The sequence below is a fragment of the Apostichopus japonicus genome, chromosome 7 (assembly GCF_037975245.1).
Source record: "Apostichopus japonicus isolate 1M-3 chromosome 7, ASM3797524v1, whole genome shotgun sequence".
In the NCBI taxonomy this organism is placed as follows: Eukaryota; Metazoa; Echinodermata; class Holothuroidea; order Aspidochirotida; family Stichopodidae; genus Apostichopus; species Apostichopus japonicus.
The window spans coordinates 13,921,579-13,947,081 of NC_092567.1; the positions used below are offsets into that span (position 1 = coordinate 13,921,579).

General features: G+C 37.5%; 2 protein-coding genes across 7 annotated transcripts in view; both read right to left on the bottom strand.

Annotated features, from left to right (window-relative positions):
- Nucleotides 1–3,491: 3,491 nt before the first annotated feature.
- LOC139969400 (fibrinogen-like protein A) lies at nt 3,492–25,355 on the bottom strand. Of its 5 annotated transcripts, none has more exons than XR_011793716.1 (8): nt 25,161–25,355; nt 19,108–19,176; nt 15,488–15,574; nt 14,311–14,378; nt 13,269–13,397; nt 10,448–10,712; nt 5,670–7,660; nt 3,492–3,958 (listed from the first exon to the last, which is right to left on the bottom strand). XR_011793716.1 is itself a non-coding variant. In XM_071974329.1 (7 exons), the coding sequence occupies exons 1-7, from the start codon at nt 25,249–25,251 to the stop codon at nt 7,389–7,391; spliced, it is 981 nt and encodes a 326-aa protein (XP_071830430.1). In that variant the 5' UTR covers nt 25,252–25,355; the 3' UTR covers nt 3,492–7,388. The 5 variants fall into 5 exon arrangements, 3 of the variants coding, with proteins under 3 accessions (XP_071830430.1, XP_071830431.1, XP_071830432.1); XR_011793715.1 differs by having other exon boundaries at nt 3,492–5,616; XM_071974329.1 differs by having other exon boundaries at nt 3,492–7,660.
- LOC139969401 (fibrinogen-like protein A) overlaps nt 3,492–25,503 on the bottom strand; it is a 162,264-nt gene continuing 140,252 nt past the window's right edge. For both annotated transcript variants that reach the window (XM_071974333.1, XM_071974332.1), the window contains one exon: nt 3,492–5,669. The gene's annotated coding sequence lies outside the window, so the exon portion shown is untranslated. The remainder of the gene's footprint in view (nt 5,670–25,503) is intronic.

Sequence of the window (25,503 nt, forward strand, 5' to 3'; positions counted from 1 at the left end):
GGAGATTTCACAAATATTTTCTTGTGGAGTTTTTAATGCTGTCAGAGCTCAGCCGTTGCATAATAACTGTTCAAATAATATGCTTAAAAAAAAAAGCAAAAGTGCTCCTTTTCATAAATGTTAGCGCAATTTTCTTAATGACATAACAATTTCCCCAGTGGCGTACTAAGCGGGTGAAGGTGGGGGTCCGCCAGGATACCAGTCAGAGAGGTGGCTTGCTACAGCCCCATGCCCCCCCAAAATCCTTATTGTTTTTTGTGAATCATTGTGTAATCAGATAGCGCCTTTTGCATTTAAGCCACCTTACATAAAAATGGAGGGGAAGGTCTTAGAGTAGACCCCCCCAGGACGGCATTCCCGGCACAGGGTGACAAAAGGAAGAATCCGCCATGGGTGTCAGCTATTCTAGGAAGGCACTGGATTTATCATATTGTTATATATATAGTTTCTTTTCTTGTCCCTTTATGTTCTGTAGGCTATGAGTCAAACGGTTATACCGACCAACAACAGTTCATGTTCCCGTTGGCACAATGGATGTACACGTAATCATGCAAGGTATAAGGCCCATGGCACCATTTCTTTTCTATTTACCCGTTGTGATAAATATGGTATCAATGGAGGCGTTAACGTTGGTCAAGACGATAATGAAATGAGGACCAGAGAGGGGAAGGGGATATGATGACTGACCAGTCGTCCAATCGGAGATGGGCACAGAGCAATAGGGGGGGGGGGGGGTGGAGGCTATTAGCCGCCAAATAAATCCGATATTAAGCAAGTGCAGTACAACTTGTTCCATAGTTCTACCTACGCGTGTTGTTATCACTAAGAGAGTAAACGAAGTAAATTAAACGTCTACAAGCTTTAAATGCATTAAGGAATATATTTTTTTAGCTCCACTCACATTCAAGCAGGTTTTGTTATATTTAAGGATGAATTTAGTCTTAATACGTCATATCGACTGTCCAAGAAATAGGAATGAGTTGAGTGCCGGTAATGTTTCTGTATATAGTCTGGTTTGCGAGATATCAATCTTTAAAGTATGCTCAAGTCCTGGAATGCTCCTTTAAGGATAAGTCGATGATGACGTCAGTTCCACAGTGTAGGCCTGAATGTTAATCCATTGTTTAACAAGAGCACAACATGCGCTATGGTTTCTTGCTTAGTGGAATATTAAAGTGGTGTATGTCCTCACCCAACATATTAATATTTATGTCCACGTATACCAGATATTAACCAACAACTGTATTCCATGTTTGGATATAATCTGATTTAAGGTTTTGGCGTTATTAAGAATTTAAAAATTTGTCCCCTCCCCAAATACTTGGGCCCAATAAAATTTGCGTCCAAATGGCCCCTTAAATATTTGGCCCAAATAATGTGGCTAAAAGATTTAATTGCCCCCCCACCGACATTGAATCCCAAAAACTGTGGGCCCCAAAATATTGGGCCCCACAAATTCGTGCCGGAATGCATTTGAGGTGAAAATAAAACATTTGGGCCTACTCAGCCCAAGAATGGGCTCAGGAGTTTTTGGGACCCAGATGGCCTGCATGTACCAGCTATTAACCAACAAAGGTCGCAAGTTATTACAATGTAAAGTTGTACGTTTGACCCCATAACCTCATTAATATTCATAAGGTCAGCGCCAAAAACGATAGGGCACACCTCACTATAATACATCCACATAAATCCAACACTCCGTTGTTGGGTTATCGTGAATCAAAGCAAGTGTAACAGACGCACACACACGCTCACCCGACTGCATAAGTTTATTTGCTTCCATCAAGAAACCAAAAATGGCAATAACTCAACCAAAACATTGTTCCTGTAACTTCATATGAACAGCAGAGCACCATTGGTCGACATTAAACACTATTTGTCATTGATAAACTGTTAATGTACTGTCAATAAACATTTCAATATTCCAGGCCATAGGTCTTGGTTTCCTATTGAGTAGGGTGTTGCTTCTGGGAAACTGAACCAATGGATAGTGTGTTAAACTAAGTAGGCCAGCCGCTTTAATTGATAGGCCTCGGATGTTCCGAGGGTTGTTTCTCGATTCTGGGGTGATAACAGATTTGTTTAGCGATCTATATATCAAAATTAATTTGGTGCTCTCAGTCAACCTTCGAGTTGTTTTCTGATGTTCACGCTCATTAAATATTATGTCTCTTCATAATGATCTCGTTAATGACTGTAAAACTGATAGTTGGAAAATATTGAATCAGTAGGCCTTATACATTTACGATAAAGTTGTATTTCAGAACTTGGGATTAATCTCGACACTTTGTCCTGGGAGAGGATGCAAGGGGTGGGGGGTGGGGGTGAGGTATGGGCAGTCTCGTAAATAGGTCAGTGCAGCTGGTGTGGACTCATTTTGCCAGGGCCCTATGGTATGACCGATAACCGCCTGAAGATAAGTGTTTAAAATCAGAATATTTATTAGTTTTCTTAAATAATGTTCATTCGTAAATTTCTCACACAATAACTATCAAATTGGGAATAAAAACCAAAACCTGTCCTGAACAGAGAAAGCCTGATAGTGCCATATCTAGATGTCAAAAGGTGACAAGTTCGAAAACTCAGCCAAAACCAAACTATGACTGGGCTTAGTTGAATGCAGACTCTCCTCTGGGGAGTTGGGGGAGGGTGGAGAGGGGGGGGGGATTGATTGCATATCACCTATTTATATCTGGCTATGTTTCTGGTCGAGTTGGCATAATACAGAGTTGTAATGAGACACTTCTTCCTAAGTACAAGTAATTATCAGTGATTTTCCTGGCACCAGTTTAATCATTGACTCAAGTCACTGTGTTAGTTCTATGGGGGATATTGTTTTACATTCTTCTTGGATTCGCTAACTACCTGATATTTTAGTGACTTGAGTATTGTTGTTTAAAACACTGGCGTAATGACCGCAGTTTTGCCCAGGGGTCTAGGTCATGGGTCAGCCTGCCCCTGATGATGACTCCCGGATATGGATGGAACGAGTGACCAAAGAACATGGAGAGAACTAGAATTGATAGTTATTACGCTATGTTTATTCGATGAATCTTGCATTAAGTAACACATAGATAAATACATATTTATATATCTATACAATGGAGATTATAGTATCTTAAATGAAAAAAAATGCTGCACAGTGAAGCATAAACAACTGCTTTAAAGCCTGGGTTGTATATACAGCACACTGATGGACAATATAGTGAAGATATACATGCTGCAGATGTGACCATTAAACCAACAATGAAACAATATGGTGAATTCTCATTCTAAACAAACAAATATATTATCACTAGTCTTATATCCTTTACATAAACCAACCAATGTAATCAGTTTACCAACTTCACATAAAATCATTACCCAACTGATATAATCATAAACTGTTTACCTATCTTACATAATCACCATTATCATATACATGTATCATAAACTGTTTACATCCCTTCCGTAATCATCCTCACCAAACTGATGTAATCATAAACTGTTTACCTCCTTTCTATATAATCATCCTTACCAAACTGATGTAATCATAAACTGTTTACCTCCATTCTGTATAATTATCCTTACCAAACTGATGTAGGCATAAACTGTTTACCAATCTTATGTTATCATCCTTACCAAACTGATGTAATCATAAACTGTTTACCAATCTTATGTTATCATCCTTACCAAACTGATGTAATCATAAACTGTTTACCTCCCTTCTATATAATCATCTTTACCAAACTATGTAATCATAAACTGTTTACCAATCTCACATAATCACCATTATCATAAACATGTAATCATAAACTGTTTACCTCCATTCTGTATAATTATCCTTACCAAACTGATGTAGGCATAAACTGTTTACCAATCTTATGTTATCATCCTTACCAAACTGATGTAATCATAAACTGTTTACCAATCTTATGTTATCATCCTTACCAAACTGATGTAATCATAAACTGTTTACCTCCCTTCTATATAATCATCTTTACCAAACTATGTAATCATAAACTGTTTACCAATCTCACATAATCACCATTATCATAAACATGTAATCATAAACTGTTTACCTCCATTCCGTAATCATCCTTATCAAACTGATGAAATCATAAACTGTTTTCCTCCTTTCTGTATAACCATCCTCACCAAACTGATATAATCATAAAATGTTTACAAATCTTATGTAATCATCCTTACCAAACTGATAAAATCATAAACTATTTACCTCCTTTCTGTATAATCATCATTACCAAACTGATGAAATCATAAACTGTTTACCAATCTTACATAATCACCATTATCATATACATATAATCATAAACTGTTAACCTCCCTTACGTAATCATCCTTATCAAACTGATGTAATCATAAACTGTTTACCTCCCTTCTGTATAATCATCCTTACCGAACTGATGTAATCATAAACTGTTTACCAATCTTATGTAATCCTTACCAAACTGATGTAATCATTAACTGTTTACCTCCCTTCTGTATAATCATCTTTACCAAACTGATGTAATCATAAACTGTTTACCTCCTTTCTATATAATCATCCTTACCAAACTGATGTAATCATAAACTGTTTTCCAATCTGATGTAATCATCCTTACCAAACTGATGTAAACATAAACTGTCTACCTCCTTTCTGTATAACCATCCTCGCCAAACTGATGTAATGATAAACTGTTTACCTCCTTTCTATATAATCATCCTTACCAAACTGATGTAATCATAAACTGTTTACCAATCTTATGTAATCCTTACCAAACTGATGTAATCATAAACTGTATACCTCCTTTCTGTATAATCATCTTTACCAAACTGATGTAATCATAAACTGTTTACCTCCTTTCTATATAATCATCCTTACCAAACTGATGTAATCATAAACTGTTTACCAATCTGATGTAATCATCCTTACCAAACTGATGTAAACATAAACTGTCTACCTCCTTTCTGTATAACCATCCTCGCCAAACTGATGTAATGATAAACTGTTTACCTCCTTTCTATATAATCATCCTTACCAAACTGATGTAATCATAAACTGTTTACCAATCTTATGTAATCCTTACCAAACTGATGTAATCATAAACTGTTTACCTCCTTTCTGTATAATCATCTTTACCAAACTGATGTAATCATAAACTGTTTACCAATCTGATGTAATCATCCTTACCAAACTGATGTAAACATAAACTGTCTACCGCCTTTCTGTATAACCATCCTTACCAAACTGATGTAAACATAAACTGTTTACCTCCTTCCTGCATAACCATCCTTACCAAACTGATGTTATCATTAACTGTTTACCTCCTTTCTGTATAATCATCTTTACCAAACTGTTGTTATCATAATCTGTTTACCAATCATATTTAATCATCCTTAGAAAACTGATGTAATCATAAACTGTTTACCAATCTGATGTTATCATCCTAACCAAACTGATGTAATCATAAACTGTTTACCTCCCTTCTGTATAACTATCCTTACCAAACTGATGTAATCATGAACTGTTTACCTCCCTTCTGTATAATCATCTTTACCAAACTGATGTAATCATAAACTGTTTACCAATCTGATGTAATCATCCTTACCAAACTGATGTAATCATAAACTGTATACCTCCTTTCTGTATAATCATCCTTACCAAATTGATGTAATCATAAACTGTTTACCTCCCTTCTGTATAATCATCTTTACCAAACTGATGTAATCATAAACTGTTTACCAATCTTATGTACAACCTAAAAAGCCTTATAATCATTGCCTGCTTACCGTGTTTACACAAATTAACATTGAGCTAATCTCAACATCACCTATACAGATGGTTACCATTAATTCATTATCATACCTACCCATCCAGTTTGACTTTATCACGATTAAGAGGTTACTTCTCAATGGGGGCGGGCTTTCCAGCTAGTGGCGGAGCGTCCATACAGTCAGGGGGCGGATCCCCCCCCCCCGACAGACTGCTGGCGCCCTTTCAGCTTTTTACCACTTTTTACTTATTCGCGATTATTGCCTTTTTATTGCGCTCTCATCTACCTATTGACATTTGTCACAGTTTGTTGGTGTAATTTGGCGATGACACCTATTTATTCTTCGTTTATCTGCAAATTAGCCAGGCCCGGAAAGGGTCATTTCAGGCGATCAAGGTAGTATGTTTACTCAAAAAAAATCTGTACGCTACGCACCAACCTGTGGTGGCGCTCCGCTTAGATAGTGTCGAAAGCGCCCCTGCAGACCATTCTCGCCCCTCCTGACCAATACCCCTAGCTCCGCCACTGTCTCCAGCTATCCCCCAGATCCAACAGAGGGTGCTGTCACAAGATCTTACCTAGTTTCTTGAACCTGACAAGCTGTAGTCTCAGACCGTATATCACATTGGTACTGTGAGCTAATCACAAATAGAATATATATACAACTTACTTTCTAATTATTGTAGACAGGTTTTTGAAACATATTTTCGAAGTTAGAAGTCAAACTAATTACTTCAAACACCTTAATTTGTGCATTTTAAATCCTTTTTTATTTAACCTTGAACTAGTCAATTTCCAAGCATGTGTGTATCCAAGCTTATCTGGTGAGTGCGACCGTGTTACCTTGATTCAGGAATAATATCACAGCCCCCTTTATCAGAATGCTAGAGAGCCCCTTCCTCTGCTGGAAAGTCTCTACCAATCAATTCTCAATAAATATCAAACACGCATATGTACATAGTAATTCAAATGGAATACATAGAGTCACTTAGATAATTTAATAAATTCTGTGTACAACAGTGTTATGCAATCTAATGTTTGGGTAAACTATGCATAAAGGCTAGGATAATATTACAGTGCATTTGATTCAGCAACACCTTTTAAGATGAAACTTTTTGTGAGAAATGCATGTTGAGAATTCCAATAGGTTATCCCACCCATCCCGTGGTATGGTTTACTACTCTTATTGAGAACACGTATCTGAACTCATACCTGTGCACACAATATTAGTATATATATTATTTCAGGACTGAAAACAATACATAAAGAATGTGTGTGTCTGCACTTGTTTTGTATCCTGGCTGAGGGCTTGGACAAAGAAATTGCGAGTCCTCAGACGTGAAGAATCACCAGGTCCTCAGACAAATTCTATTGTTAATATGGATATTGTTAAGATTAGGTAGGGTACGTGGACTTAAAGAGTGTAAAAACAATGGGGTCCTCGGTCTGAATGTAAAACACACCTGGGTGAGTCTGTGTCTGTTTAGAGTAGTTTTGAGGAGCTGGGGGGGGGGGGAGGAAATTTGGGTTATCTGTAATATTTCTGTTTGCTGATATGGATGATATATTTGCTGAACTCCAGTGTGTTTGTTAGTTTTGATCCTCTTATCAAGTACTTAATGGAAAGAACCGTATCTAGACAGGTCTTATCTTCATTTCTGTGTATTTGATGTTATAATGACCTCCAGGTAGAAAATACCACTGTATGCTTGATAGAGCATCATCTGCTGCCATGTAGTCACCATTGAGGTTAGATTCTGCACAGTTCTTGTACCACCAGGCACCATGCCTACTAATAGCACAGTTAGTACTGCCAACTGCTTTATCATTGTCCCTGTCAAAGGTACTGAAGGCAGAGTTACGATGAGTACTCAAAGCATAACCACCAGGGGCACCTCCATCTGTGTCTGTGAATTAAACAAGTACAGATATTCCATTAAACTACAATCAATCACAATTAAGGGACCTATCACAATATAGATACATTAAACAATTGGTAAATATGATTGGATGTATGTTGAATCTGGGCAGTTCCGTAAACTCGGACGTACATTTCGTATAGTTTATTGGTTCATATCTAAATGAGTATTCATATGAGATAACTTTTAATTTGGACATTGTGTGTCATCTGCCCTCCATAAAAAATAATGTGGGATTTTCATATTGTAACGTACCTCCCTCTGTTTCACAACTATAGTATTCTTACAACATCGCAGCATGTTCTGTAACTACGGAGGACAATTTATCTCAATACTATACAGTACATTTATATAGTAGTCAACATAAACCTGACACCTACAGAGACTAAAAACTCTAGCCCTAAAATTTGGGGTAATATATAGTTGAAAGAAGCTCCATTTGTCAACAAAAAACATTTGAACCACGAACCAAAAAAGTTTGGTGAATCCCTGACAACTAAACTCCATGTTAAGAAAGGTTTACATGATGAACTTAATAAACAACCAAGTCAATGCCACATTCATTCAAATTGGCACCACCGAGTTGGCATCAACAATTCTAAAATAAACCAAATATGAAATTCATATAATTTGCTACCATTGAATCAGGGCTAACTACATACCAAAAATTAGATTCATCCACGTTTTTTTCCACTTAGCTGAGCGGTACTACAAGATTTTGACCCATGCTGACCTCAATGACCTTTGATCTTTAACAGCGTTAGTAGGTTTTGTACTCACCATGGGCAACTTACATACAATGTGTGAGACGTATTCAAGTTAACACCATGTGAGCCTGGGTACGAAGTCTTTAGTACTGATCAATGTTGACGTTAATGACTTTTTACCTCTTTACAATCAATAAGGGTTACTCATATTGGGTAATCTACATTCCACCTCTAAGTCTGTAAGTGCAAAGTTTACACTACTAAGTTAACCAGGAGCTATTGACTTCAAATGACCTTTGACCTTATGCTTAATCTCTGTGACAGACTACATTATATATCACTACACAGCAGGGCATTTATGCTTAATCTCTGTGACAGTCTACATAACAGGTCACTAAACAGCATGATATTTAGGCTTAACCTCTGTGACAGCCTTCATCACATATCAATTACACCGCAGGACATTTATGCTTAATCTCTGTGACAGTCTACATCACATATTACTACACAGCAGAACATTTATGCTTAATCTCTGTGACAGTCTACATCACATATCACTTCACAGCAGGACATTTATGCTTAATCTCTGTGACAGTCTACATCACATGTCACTTCACAGCAGGACATTTATGCTTAATTAATCTCTGTGACAGTCTACATCACATATCACCATACAGCAGAACATTTATGCTTAATCTCTGTGACAGTCTACATCACATATCACTTCACAGCAGGACATTTATGCTTAATCTCTGTGACAGTCTACATCACATACGGTATCACTGCACAGCAGGACATTCATGCTTAATCTCTGTGACAGTCTACATCACATATCACTACACAGCAGGACATTTATGCTTAATCTCTGTGACAGTCTACATCACATATCAATACACAACAGGACATGCATCTTAATCTGTGACAGTCTACATCACATATCACTACACAGCAGAACATGTATGCTAAATCTCTGTGACAGTCTACATCACATATCACTGCACAACAGGACATTTATGCTTAATCTCTGTGACAGTCTACATCACATATCACTACACAACAGGACATGCATCTTAATCTGTGACAGTCTACATCACATATCACTACACAGCAGAACATGTATGCTAAATCTCTGTGACAGTCGTAATCACATATCACTGCACAGCAGGACATTTATGCTTAATCTCTGTGACAGCTAGTCTGCATTACATATCACCGTCCATCAGGACATGTTTGCTAAATCTCTGTGACAGTCTACATCACATATCACTGTTATATTTGAGTCATGTTTTATCTCAGCTTATCACGGTTAGCAAGTTGTGCTTGTCTATGTGTGATACCTTAGCATGTCACTGTACGAACATGGTTTCTATGTCTTTTCATTGCTGCATTGACTGTCATTTTGCTCGGATTATGAACTGCATAACATGTGATGTATTATCATTTTCACTGCCAGTAGGCCTAATTATGCTTGATTTATGTCATGTCTTAACAGATCACAAATGTGGGCCCAAATAGTTCAAAAAATAATGGGCCCCTCAAATTCGGGCCCAAAGAATGTGTCCCAAAATGCATTTGCGGTGGAAATAAAATTTGGGCAGACCTGGCCGAAAAAAGGGCGAGGAATTTTTAGACCCAGATTGCCCCAAAATTTAGGCCTACATGTACCGGCCAGCAATGAACTAACGATTCTAAACCAAATTTGGCTACAATCCAACTTCATGTTGCGGAGTTATTGCAATGTAAAGATTTTTAGGTTTGGCTCTATAACCTCATTAATATTCATAAGGTCAGCGTCAAAACCAATAGGGCACACCTTCCCATTATAACACATCTACACATTGATTATGACAAATATCCATCACTCCATCACGGCGGACTTCAGCAAGCGTCACAGACGCACACAAACACACACTCACACAAACTTGACTGCATAGGTTCCTTTGCTTCAAGCAAGGAACCGAAAAAATGAACGACATACAAAGAAATAAAAACAACAGAACATGATATTTAATAGTACAGTGAAGTTGTATACAACAAACACAGGGAGAAACCTATAATTTGGACAAACCTGCAGTTCCACTGTAATTTCCCAATCCAGACAGTCTGTAATTGTCACTTTCATCGTGGATCCGGAAGAAGTCAAACTTTGCGTAGTATGGAGCTCCATGTTTGTTCACCATATCGATCCGCAGTTGATAGTCACCTTGATTGGTGAGGTCATACAACTTATCATTTCCCAACCAAAACTCATGGTCCAGCTCACCAAAGCCTTCTTTATAGCTCGTCCAGTTGCGATAGAAGTCAACGGAACCATTAACACGACGTTGGAATACCTGTATATAATGTAAGAACGAAAGAATAATTCCAAATTATTTTCAATAACATTTCAATGTGAAAGTGCAGTTAACTTCTTTGTAGAACGAACCTAAGGAAGGATGACATGTGAATGAGCAGTAACATAATCTTCCAAATTAAATCCATTCTGAACTGTAATTCACCCATCTGTTAAGTCTGTCAGTCATATTATACATATACAATATATCGTCTACACTATAGGATGTCATACTAGACTTACCGTCCATCCTTCTCCATCAGTCATATTATACATATACAATATATCTTCTATACTATAGGATGTCATACTAGACTTACCGTCCATCCTCCTCCGTCAGTCATATTATACATATACAATAAATCGTCTATACTATAGGATGTCATACTAGACTTACCGTCCGTCCTCCTCCGTCATTCATATTATACATATACAATATATCGTCTATACTATAGGATGTCATACTAGACTTACCGTCCGTCCTCCTCCGTCAGTCATATTAAAAAATATATCGTCTATACTACAGGATGTCATACTACACTGACCGTCCATCCTCCTCCGTCAGTCATATTATACATATACAATATATCGTCTATACTACAGGATGTCATACTAGACTTACCGTCCGTCCTCCTCCGTCATTCATATTATACATATACAATATATCGTCTATACTATAGGATGTCATACTAGACTTACCGTCCGTCCTCCTCCGTCAGTCATATTAAAAAATATATCGTCTATACTACAGGATGTCATACTACACTGACCGTCCATCCTCCTCCGTCAGTCATATTAAAAAATATATCGTCTATACTACAGGATGTCATACTACACTGACCGTCCATCCTCCTCCGTCAGTCATATTATACATATACAATATATCGTCTATACTACAGGATGTCATACTAGACTTACCGTCCGTCCTCCTCCGTCATTCATATTATACATATACAATATATCGTCTATACTATAGGATGTCATACTAGACTGACCGTCCGTCCTCCTCCGTCAGTCATATTAAAAAATATATCGTCTATACTACAGGATGTCATACTACACTGACCGTCCATCCTCCTCCGTCAGTCATATTATACATATACAATATATCGTCTATACTACAGGATGTCATACTACACTTACCGTCCGTCCTCCTCCGTCAGTCATATTAAAAAATATATCGTCTATACTACAGGATGTCATACTACACTGACCGTCCATCCTCCTCCGTCAGTCATATTAAACATATACAATATATCGTCTATACTATAGGATGTCATACTAGACTCACCGTCCATCCTCCTCCGTCATTCATATTATACATATACAATATATCGTCTATACTATAGGATGTCATACTACACTTACCGTCCGTCCTCCTCCGTCAGTCATATTAAACATATACAATATATCGTCTATACTATAGGATGTCATACTAGACTTACCGTCCGTCCTCCTCCGTCAGTCCTATTATACATATACAATATATCGTCTATACTATAGGATGTCATACTAGACTTACCGTCCATCCTCCTCCGTCAGTCATATTAAACATATACAATATATCGTCTATACTATAGGATGTCATACTAGACTTACCGTCCGTCCTCCTCCGTCAGTCCTATTATACATATACAATATATCGTCTATACTATAGGATGTCATACTAGACTTACCGTCCATCCTCCTCAGTCGGTCACATTATACATATGCAATATATCGTCTATACTATAGGATGTCATACTAGACTTACCGTCCGTCCTCCTCCTTCAGTCATATTATACATATACAATATATCGTCTATACTATAGGATGTCATATTAGACTTACCGTCCATCCTCCTCCGTCAGTCATATTAAACAATATATCGTCTATACTATAGTATGTCATACTAGACTTACCGTCCATCCTCCTCCGTTAGTCATATTATACATATACAATATATCGTCTATACTATAGGATGTCATACTACACTTACCGTCCATCCTCCTCCGTCAGTCATATTAAACATATACAATATATCGTCTATACTATAGGATGTCATACTAGACTTACCGTCCATCCTCCTCCGTCAGTCATATTAAACATATACAATATATCGTCTATACTATAGGATGTCATACTAGACTCACCGTCCATCCTCCTCCGTCAGTCATATTAAACATATACAATATATCGTCTATACTATAGGATGTCATACTAGACTACCGTCCATCCTCCTCCGTCAGTCCTATTATACATATATATACAATATATCGTCTATACTATAGGATGTCATTCTCATAAGCGTAGGAGCCCAAATAACATAGTCATTTTCCGTGTTAAAGTCCTTCCATATTGGTTATAATTTTGGGAAGTCGATACAATAATAATGATAATAATAACAATAATATAAGCTTAACCATTAAAAAACACATTGCAAATTATTTTTCTTTCAGTAGGTGTCCGAAAAATTCTTAGCATATTGCCCGAATTTTCACAAAAATATTTGGTTGGGGGCTGCAGCCCCCCCCCCACAGCCCCCCGCCTCCTACGTCTATGGTCATACTAGACTTACCGTCCATCCTCCTCCGTCAGTCATGCTACAGAAGACATCAAATGAATCCCCAGTCCAGTTAGTTGGTTTGATTGTGTAGATGCCATTGGTAGTAGAACCAGCATTGAAGACATCCAAGCAGTCTTTCATCTAATAATAACATAACAAGTTACATAATAGCAAGCAGGCAATCCATGAAGTGACATATCTTATCTTATTATGGGTAATATATATATACACAATCATCCAGCTTTTTCTTTTTACTTTTATTGGAGTATTAAAATATGTGTAAAAGTAAGTTGGCCTGAAGTTTCGATCATAGCAGGAACTTCTTCAGAGGCTTAAAAAAAAAAAAAAACGTCAGGCCAGCTTACTTTTACACATTCTATTACACAGGCTTTCTAGTGGATAAGCAGTTTGCTAACAGTTTTATTTTATTTTGAGTATTAAAATAGCTAACAAAAATCCTACAGAACAATATGCTGAATGAGGAGAAACATTAACGTCACATGGAAGGTGGTTCCTCATCCTATATACAGTCCAGTGGACAGACATTTTGTTTGGGGGTAATTCAGGCAATCTGGAAACATTGATGCCTGGATACTTTGTGTCAAAATTGCAAATCTCTGACCATTCTAAGCTATTACAAACAGAATGTTCTAATTGGCTGTACTGATAGTGTTGATGTTGCCAAGATTCATGGAATGTACTTTAAATGCCAATCACAACATCAAACCTTCTCTCCTACAAAGAGAGACATCGTAACCGAATAGTTTCATGGGTATCTTTACTATTTGGATGACAAATGGGGAAAAAATATCCCAATTTCAGTATTTTTTCCTTCTATTTATTTACAGTATTCCAAGCTTATTTCTTTGCTGTTTCTGTGAGATCTCTCGTCTACACTGGAAGTGATAATTCCACAGCCAACATACAGTATTGTACAGCAAGGCAATATCATAATTGCTCATATCATCATCAAAATTTGAATCTTAAATCTTACTCCCCAAACACAATATTCTCTTACTTCAAAATTGTATTTAATTAAGTATGTAATTCTCACCACAATAGAAGGATCATCACCAGTACCGGTAGTGGTTTGCTTTGGGGTGGTCTCCACTGATTCGCTGGCTATCGTTAAAACAAGAAAACCAAAAATAATATCTCGTTTTGCTGACTCTTTACATCAGGTACGTTAATTTAGTGATATAAAATCATGCTGTACTATCTTAGTGTGCTCAAATTCGCGGTACTTCAGACAGATCCTTTTAGAGATCAGTTCTGATAAATACATACGTCCCATGACTTGTCTACCGTGCCAGCGTATTGACAAATTCTACCGTCAATTCCAAGTACAGTATGATGGTATAATGCCCTATACCATCCCTAGTTTACCGTATTATATAGAATACGGTAAACTAGGGATGGTTAGGATAGGATAGCTTTGATGAAGCTCTCGCTGATTTTGCTATCCTTCAGCTTCAGATTTTCATGGATGGTTTGACCAGATTCACCCAGAAATAGAGAGAATTATACTTGCAAAGGTCGGGAGAGTCTAACTGCTCGAAACAAGGAAAAAGTTCCCTTACTTACGGCATGTGTTGAAGTTTACCGTATTATTCCCCTGAACAGGTGCAATAAAGCACGAAAGTGTCTGGAGATACAAAACTGATGTTTACTCGATCACATGGCAATTTTGGCGGTTTCCGTTAAGGCTTTGTAGATTATAATTGGGATTGAAAAAGTGGTTACAATTTGACTAACGAGGACAGCGACTACAGTGTATATCACAGTACGCGACTTAAGGGAGCCACAGGGAGTTACCGTACACAAACAAAACAAAGAGGGCAATATACTGTCTTTGCGTGAAGTTAGGGTGGTATGGTGCTTACAGTGAACCATTGCATAATGTATCTATAATATTATAGGTCTAACAATACAGGCTAACCATATAGTTTTTACAGATCTCTAGCTTTTAAGCTTTTAAGTTTTACAGCAATAAACAAGCTTTCTCGGGTTTCTAATGATCTGATTTTGCTCTCTTTACTGTACATCCTTAAGATGTAATGTCAGAAATTTGTCGTTTGTCAATGTTATAAACACATTTCAGATCCAAAAAGTGTAACAAAAATCAATAAAAGACAACGTGGCAATGGTCTCAAAGAAAGAGGCTCAGATGAACTAGTAAGCATGAATCCTTCCTTCTTCCCTTGCATACCTAACATCTACATTAACTGTACCTTCCCTGACAGTCGAGCCAGTTGTTTCACTGCTAGTAGTTTGCATTGTAGTGGTCTCCACAGGTTTGCTTGAGTACATATTGGTAGCTATCAGTAGGTCAAAATACAGACAATAATATTGTCTCAAGAAGAGATGATTTTTACCATGAATTAGCAAAGACAATACAAATGAGGCCTAAGTGTTCAGTATGTGCGTATGATCACAAACGAGTCATATATGTACTTAAAGTGATGCAAATGAGAAGCTTCTTTATTTAATGTTACCTTGGCCCCTTTAGCCTCTATACCCACATATACTGCACGTCTATAGTTTGCAATGGTAGGTTCATTGGCAATGACGTGACGCCACCATAATCAACTTGTTCCAAAAGTTGCCTTTTCTTATGCTCATAACCATGTCTGAAATCACAAAATTGACCAGCAACAGATATGCATACACTGCCACACAAAATGGCCACCATCACACTACATACTTCTAATAGATCTTGATGTTTTATCAATTCTTAACACAACAATGTCCTGTTCATAATTTAGGTTCCTGGCACAATTTACTGTAGCAAATTATGGTCACCACACGCTCACTGAATGTTGTTCCATAACAACTCCCTGGTTGTACTCAACGTGCATCAAGTATTCCATTTATTTGAACTATCACCAACGTTATGAAAGAAACTGACTAGGATAAACTTTGATAAGCTGAGACAATTACAACACAAGAAACTAATTAAGGGGAATATCAAAGTGTAAGGGCCCTGCTTGGGTAAGTTTTGAGTCTTTAGTATTTAACACATCCTGTGATGGTTGTTCATTGTTGTAGTCTGAATCCAAGACATATCCATAAGATTGCCGTGGAATCTTGAGTTTGTTTTGCCGAAAGAATAAAACATATCCGACTTCCAATGGTTAATTACTTATGAAAATTAGTAGTTAGAGATGAAGAACAATGTGATTGTAAATAAAACAAGAATATATTTTATTTTTATGTAACCCTGGTGTCATGAATGACACAGTGGGTTTGTTGTTTTCACTTGCTAGTAGAAGCAGTTTCTGTCAATAGTGTAGATAGTTTTAATTAAAAAGAGTAAACAGATACTTCCTGCCTCTGCTGAGTATATTGCAGATTAGTGATGGTTATTTTACTTTCACAAAGCCTTTTTGTATGTATCTTTGCTGCTTATCTCTCCTGAGATAAACTGTGCTTGCTAGACAATAGCGCTTGTGGTTTATACCTGGGACAATAGTATTTAGAGTCACAGTGTATGGTGGGAAAGGGTTACAAAATAGCCCAGTGCTGGGGAAGGGAAGGCACATGGTGACATGAATATTTATAAGGACTAATCCATCATGTAATTACTGACTGGTCATCATATTAGTTGGTCAACAGGATCATTGCTAGAAGTAACCAATAGGATGTGGGGAAGCCATGTGGCCTAGAGTTGTTGTCACTTGTTGTCACATAGTTCTGGTAACATTGTATCTTGTTACAGTTTGAGTTCGTTTCTTCACCTGGAGAGAGCAAGACTTCTCTTGCTTGATCTATTGTACTTATAATATTTTTATTAAAGGAAAAAGTGTTGTATAAATAGCGAGTTTCGAAGATGTTCATCATGTAAAGTTATATTCTTAAATTATGATGAGGATGTCATATTAGTATCTTTGTGGCCACTGTTCCTGATCTTGCCGAGATGGTTACCATGGACTTTTCATATTTTACTTAATTGCTGTTCTTGGAGCCCACCTGTACTTTATATTTACCTAAGGAACCGGATTCTACCCCACCGTGCTGTAGATGTCACTCTAAACTATTTTATTAAATTGTCATACCGTTTTGTAAATCGCTGGACTGCAGTATATTACCAAGTTTATTATGGAGCACACTGATGTACACCGGAACCTTAATTCGCGAAAATGATTTTTCCGCGTTGAAGAAAGAAAGCGAGCAGTTCGCGACAGCACCAGTGTAAAACCAGATAAGTTTAAGTATTCCATTTATTGTAACGTTTGTCATGGCCATAGACAATAAGTTTAAGTTTTCTAAGTTCTAAATGCTCAGTGTATAGTACAGTGCACACTGTAACCTTACTATTGTTATTATTGTCTTTACCACCTGTGCTGCATCTTGATGTACAGTGTTCAGTACCACAGTAACCAGTATGTTCTATGTAACTGCAAGAATTAATATCTAAGAGTGTGGTCAAGTTGACATATTTTGTGATGTAAGATACTTTTGATTGTTTTGTGCCATTGATAGTCTTATAACATCCCCATTTCCCACGACTGGAGGATTGAAAATATAAGTAGTTCATGGTACATTTCTTTGTGTTTTGTGTCTTTCATTGTAAACCTGTGTAGAACTGACTCAGCAGTTGTTTTGAATATATCAGCATTGAACCATTCGGACATGGAGACAATTTTATCCTGTCTTGAAGCCTAGGCCCACTTGATACACATATTGCTGACCCATTGTCCTAATTACCTTGACCGAAGGAAAGGAGGGGTTACATTTATTATCCGATTTGTGTCATATTTTTTTTCATAATTGAGTCTAACCCTGCAAATAGAATGAATTCCTCTCAAAGGTGAAAAGGTAATTACAAAACAATATGTTTCTATCTGTGTATTATTAGATGTTTGTGATATTTGAAATAATGTTATGGGAAATTAATAAAATAAATATCACATTTATTTGTGGTTGGCTGTTTCTTATATCTCTGGTTAAATATTAGAAGTTCATAATGGGCACACCATACAGTATATTTGACCTTGCTTTTCATAAAGAAGACATCAAATCGATTAAATAACCCTCGAACCGCCTCAAACAAAAAATCCTTTCACAATCTTACCGGTATTAATGTCAATGACTATACAGTCCCTATTAAAGTCCTGCATGCAGCATCAAATGTAAACACATAAAGTAATATATGTTGTTAGCTTACGTGATAGCTTGCTGGCATTGGATGTAACTTTGGTACAGATAATGTGAACAAAATATGATACTAATATCATTTAACTTGACCGCAGAAACTGGCTGAAGGTCCCGAGAAATATGAAAAGAGCATTGTAAGGCGCAAGGAGAGGGAGGGGGGGGGGGGCAGCAACGGAAACCTCTAATCACCATCAGATGTTATGTCGTCTGAGGATGGTCTAAGGAGTTAAACCCCTACCCTTTGAGAAATATTCAATGGAGGTTGCTTAAATGCACACGGTGTTATAGTTTGGAAATTTTGAAATTTTTCAAACGCTTCAATTGTAACATACTTACATACTATATATGTGTATGTACATTAAATTAACGCATTTGTGTATGAGAGGGGGGGGGGGGGCTTATTTCCCTTGATTTTATTAGGGGAGTGATATAATTTTATGTGGTTACGCCCTTGATGAGGTCACCATGCCCTCACCACAGTCGAGGATTATGACATTTTTGTTCGAGAAAGAATAAGCCGACGCCTCCGGGCTGAGGACGGCCTTCAATAAATCGCCAAGCTCTTCCTAAATCGGTAAGGGACCCCCCCCCAGCCATCAACTTCCAAATCCTGTGCACGTCACTCGAGTGGATTTTTCCTAAACTGTAACGGTTGGTGTATAGATTTAGTTTACTGCTTCGTTGTTGAACTTACCTTCTTTTGTAACATGGTCGTTTGGTTTCGGTTCTGCCCCCGGGCATGGACCAGGATTGTAACGAGCAGCTGTTGAACAAGAATCACATGAAACATTACAGGAATAGTTACGATAAATTTATCAACAAGTTGTTTTTTATTTACACTCGGGATATTGTTCTTATACTTTTCTAAAGTGTGTATAATTCATGTAATCGTTTTAAATTATTGAATCAAAATAAACAAAATTTCAAATAAAAATGAATTTCTTGTATGCTATGACAGGGAACTAAAGTAATTGCAAATAATTTTAAATGATGTTTTCAGTCCGAGAAGTAACCAGGTAATCCACCACCTTATTGCTGCAATAGATAGGTAAGCATACAGGGGGGGGGGGGTAGGAAGCTTCCAAAAAGTGGGCGGGGGGGACAACATCAGAGGGGCACTTTCTCATTCCATAACCACCATTCGTTATGCTATAAACCGATACACATGCCGGCCAATGGCCATATCACTTAAATATATATGATGTGTTAGTATGCTATCAATACTGTTATGGTGCACATGACTCTATTAACCTACATCTGTACTTCTCTCCATCCATAATTTAGAACTTTCAACAACAAAAAATCCTCCTGTGTTCATTCCTTGAATAAAAGTCTTTAGCAACCTCGGTTAAATCCAAGTCATCGGTCTTAGATTTGTGTACATTCAATAACATCAGACTGTTGTATCTCTTTTGTTACATTGTGCTTCTCAGATAAATCTTTAGAAGACGCTGTGTGGAGAACGATCTTTCAGCTGAAGCGGTACTTAAAGTAGCCAACAAATATATATGAATGAGCTTTGAAAAGTAAGGGCTGGACATTTGTGTGTTCTGCTGTAGCAGAAATGATTGTGCTCATTGATGTAATTCTTTTCACATCAGGAAATTGCTGAAGTGAAAAGAATTCCTTAACAACCTAAGCTGTGCATCGAACTGCAGGAAATCAATGTCACTGGTGTTTTCCCAAGCTGATCTGATATCTTAAAGGCATTGAAGACTCGCCCCAAACCGCGTGCGGCCATCTGAAAAAGTTAAATTTCTGTTGCTTGCAAGTGACGTTTTGTTCGTGTCGCTACAAAATGCAGACAGTAATGAAACGTGATACCTTGTTATCTTTAGCTGGACCTGAGATGTCCATCGCTGTATCGTTTATACACTGTGTTGTGGGTATTGACTGCAGCTGTATGTACTGACTGTACACTAGTGTCTAATTACCGACGGTAGCAAGCTGTGTGTGTATTTTCAATGGTGGTGTCTAACACTTCTGTTACACCTCATTCGAAACTAGGTCAGATTACCGGCATTAGACGTTTTTTTTTTTCGTGCGAGCCTTTACACCCTTTAAAAGCTATGCCATTTGCTGCATTAAAAATAATTTCCTCCGTATGGGTTAGTATTGTTTATACAACACCTAATTGTATTCTGGTCATTTGATTGGTCAATTGCTCGTTGATTGCATGCAAAATCCGCTCTATTCCACTCTATGAAATAGAACCATGGGTTATACTTTTTTGGTAGCACTTTTTTTCAATGGTAAGAGAGCAGAGAAACCTGTCTGTTCAAAACAATCTATTGCATGAGTGCATTTTACCCATCTTAATATAATATGTTGTATAAAACAAATCATGAATGGTTTCCATTCGTGCAATAGTGCAAATATTTCATTCGTTGAAAGATGTTGCACTCATAACCATTCAGTATTTGTATAATATGACCCTGCAGTAATTCCAGTGAATCTCCTTTGTAGTTCAGCAAGGCATTCATCAATAGGGAAAGAATAGTATCCTAGTAGAATGAGCTGCAACATTGATTTTTTATTTATTGAGATTGTTTATTGTTAAATGTGCTACAAAATGATATGGGATGCCATTTTAAATAGCATGTACAGACTAAAAATAAATAATTAATATAAAATATTAAAATAAACAAAGGCTTAAGATACTCCAAAAGACAGTTCTTTTTCAAAGGGGCACATTTTATTTGCCAGTAGGGCATATTTGCTATTTTGGAAACAAAGTTGGGCACGTGCCCCCTGTGCCCCCCCCCCTGACTCCTACCCCCTGTAAGCAGATCAAGGCTTATGTGTACACTTACTTCTTCTATATTGAGAAGCTTCAAAACTTTATTTATCTCATCATACAGGAAAATTTAGAGGGATATCTTCTACTGGCTGAAGTTGTTCATTTTTCTGTATCCTTAGGGAAAACCCACACCCTCATAGGATGTTATAAGGTGACGATATGAATTTTTACAAAATGAAGTGGAACTTTCTGAATGCATCTGGCAACAAAAGAGTCAATGATATGATCATGGCAATCCAACGGAAATGTTTTTTGCTTTTCTGGATGATTTTTAAGTAACGTATCTACAGAGAAAAGTATTATTTCTACTTAAAAAAAAAACAGTTGCATTTTGTTGAAATTCTAAAAATGGCAGAGAACCTTGACAGCTAAGCGAGCATTACAACTATATCAAGGATAAAGGAACAAGAAGATTATAATAGAAAAATAAAGGTTTTGAAAAACATTTGCCGGTATGACATCACAGACTACCCAATGTGATCCATCCCAAGGAAGAATAAGGGGTTTGACCAGTCGAAATTGGTCCCATTCAATCGACCATATCATGAGTTAGGGAGAAGATTTTGAGATGGGATCCTTGACTGACAATGTGCTCTAACTCTGCCCTTGTACAACTTGCTATTGCATTTCGTATGACTGTGGTGATTTAAATTACGAATTTGAATGAAGCGATAATTAACTATGATGAAGTATTATTTATTTTATTTGAAAATAAAACATAGTTTCCATGTTAATATAAAGGGATATTCCGTTGGCAGACAAAAATACCCTTGTATTAAGAAGGAATATGTTGCAAGCTGACAAAAAATCGGAAAATTGACGTTTTGGCGAGATGTGTCTCGACAAAGATACATTTTCAGATTTTGAAAGATTTGGTATCATCTCGATACATCTCGAAAAAACGTCAATTGTCAACTTCTTTACATATTGGCGAGTTGTTGCATCTCATCAATATGTCTCTTTTACGCTTCCGTACATTTATTACCACGCGTTCTACTCCAATAACAATAAGAAGTATAATGTGACGCCAAGCTGAAGTTGGCAAGGTGCCAGGAATAAGCAAAGACAATCGTAGCTTATCACTTTGAAATTTAAGTGCAAACACAATAACACTATACAAATCATATGTATGTAAATATATCACAGAAATAAAATTTAAATGTCAAGAACATATGGAATGAATGAAAATACATGTCCCACCAAATACATGCCATGTTTGTTCTTATATGAAATTACTTCCTCTCTATGTCAGTTGTTCACTTGCTCTTGTAATGTAGAAGGCAGTTCAATAAAATACCTGCTTGCTTTAACAATTGAGTTCTCTCATTTTTTGTATATTTACCAACGTATACCCATGAACGTTGTATGTTCCATACTGTAGGATATTACACTGGCGACAGGGATTTCCCCCCCAAAAGTGACTCTTTTTCTTAACTCGTTTGAACATTTGTTATAACACCTTTGAGCAGGCGCGGCGGAACGGGAAAATTATTGGGGGGGGGGGGCTAATGTGTGGAGACTATCTAAGCGGAGCGCCACCATCGGTTGGCGCGAAGCGTACAAGAAAATTTTGGGTTTTTTAAACCCCCAGATGGCCGGAAACGACACTTCCCGAGTGTTTTATGCTGCAAATACCTAGCCCTAAAATATGGGTCTCAAGCCTGCAATTTCTCAGATTGCACGTAAAAATCTGTAAAAACATTCTAATTTGTATATTCGATGGTGTTTTAAGAGAGTAGCTATTACTCGTAGTGTACTCGCAAAGACTTTTTTGAGTGTAGTAAATTACTACTTGCAATTAAATGCAATAATTAAATAATTAATTACATAAATATTGGGAGGGGGGGGCTTATCATGCATTTGCCCCCTCAACTTTTTCATTGGGGGGCTGAGCCTCCCCAGGCCCCTCCCCCGGTTCCGCCGCCACTGCCTTTGAGTGGGAAACTTGAAGAATTAAACCTTAACAGATGTCACAGTGTGCTATGGATATAAATTTGCCATAGAGGTAGGCCTATAAGAGCCACATTATAAAACTATCTTCATACACAAGGAAACAATTAACTTATGTCCATAAGCATTGGCGTGCACAGGATTTCAAAGTGGGATGGAGGTGGGGGGGGGGGGCAAATTCCAACTTCCCTCCGGTAGTTTGCCTGAACTTTTGTGATTAGGCTAGAGGCGAATGGCGGATGGGGACAGCATATAGGCTAGGTTCATTGACGCCTGCTCCTATGAAGGTAGCCTGGCGGTCCTCCTCCATAAAAAAACTTCTGAAAATCAAATGTTGAATTCCGAAGCATATTTAGATTATAATTTAGGTCTATATAAGTATAGATTTAATGCGTTTCCCCCGACTGATTAGTTAAAACAATAAAATTTAATTCGTTTTTTGAACTCTAAATTTGAAATTCTTTACATTGTGAGTTTGTATCGAAGTCATCAGACAACCACCTAGTTTATTTTGTGATGTAATTTTAAAGCATTTAGACTTAATTAGTCATAAGATTTTGCTGCATTTATATAGTGTTATAGGCACTTAGCTGTTTTGTTATTTCATTCTTTATTTCTGTTCTATACTTTTCTTCTGTACAGAGGCATGCGCATGAGGGGGGGGGGTCATTTGGGGGGGTCTGGAGGAGGCACCTAACCCTCCCCCTGATACATGAGAGTCTGCTTCAATAACACCACGGCAGCACCCCTCGATCCTTTATAAAATACTTTATTCTCATATATGACCCTCCCATGAAGATTTAGGTCGCCCTTTAAATCTACCTATTTTGACCTACATTAAAATTAAGTATGCCTCAGACTACACCATTAGATATTTAAGAGATATTGATTTTTTGTCTGTGGAAGGACCCCAGACCCCGCATTCATATAGGATTCGACTTCAGTGACCCTAAAGTATATAGTCCCCCTCCTGTTTAAAATCCTTCATAAGACTCCGGCCCATTGAACAAAAGTTCAGCCACCATTATTAATTTAATCAGTCGGGGGAAATGCCTTTTAGATATATATCTACATAGACCTAAATCCCGAGTCTAATCCAAATACGTCTCGTTATGGACCATTTGAAGCTTATATAAGGCTTATTTTGGTTTGGGTGGGGGGGGGGGGTCGGGGGGTGGGAATAATCCCAGACCCCTTCAAATGAGTCGACGTCAAATACCCCTAGCTATGCTATCTCCCATCTTCATTGTATTGTGGCTCTAATGCCTCCTCGGAGGATGAAAAATCATGAAATAAACAGAAAGTGATTCTAGAATCTTTATTGTTTATAGGCCTAGCCTAATAGAAGTGTAACACAAATAATATTACCTATACCAGGGGCTGCCAATTATTCTGGGAGGCAACCGGCCAGTTTTCTTCAAATCGGGGGAACAAATAACAAAGGCAAAGTTGTTGTTATTTGTTTGACAACTGCCCCTATATATGTGGGTAGGAATTTTGTTTGTTCGCAGTTCGTTGAGAGTTGGGGCCTTGGGGGCCTCTTAGATGAGCAATATCGAGTGAAAAGTGGCAAATGTTTTTACCCAAACCTATAAATACCTTAAGTAGGATTTAACTACATGTACGTGTTTTTTTTTTTTTTTTTGGGGGGGGGGGGGCAACTGGCAACGCTGGCTTATATTACTACAGTCCAGTTGTGCTGGAAGTATAGCATATCACAGTTCACCTTTACTCTTATACGAAGATAACTGGTATGACCTTGGGATCGTTGAAGGGAACTCCGTCATGTGGGAGATCTGGGGGTCCATCCCCAGAAGCAGAAAAAAATAAATGTGACGTTATGCATTTCTGAGGTAATCACTTGTAGGCTATAAATAAGGTCTAAAATTATGTCGACATGGTTGTTCCTAGAACACTTTTACTGTTGTTCACTCATGGGCACTTAATGTATATCATTGTTAAAAAGGTACCTTTTTGGGGGGTAAAATTAAGCTTACCTTGAGACCTTCCTCCAAGAAGCAGAATGACAGCAATCAGAAGATGAATAAGAAAAGGTGATCGACACTGCTTTATTCCTCCTTTCTCCATTTTGAACAAATCCAGAGTCGGAAAGGGAAAAACAATCTAAGTTTATCAAATGTGTCTTTTCCTGTGGTAAGTAGGTACATATGTATGTCTTGCCGTTATGTGATACTAATGGAGAATTACCAACCGTTTGCCAGTAGTTATTACGGAGCGTCGAATAAAGTCACCCATATAGTGACTTTTAATTGGTCATGATGTTGGATGACGTATGTAATGTTTCATGCATATTCAAGTCCAACAATTGTGATTACAATA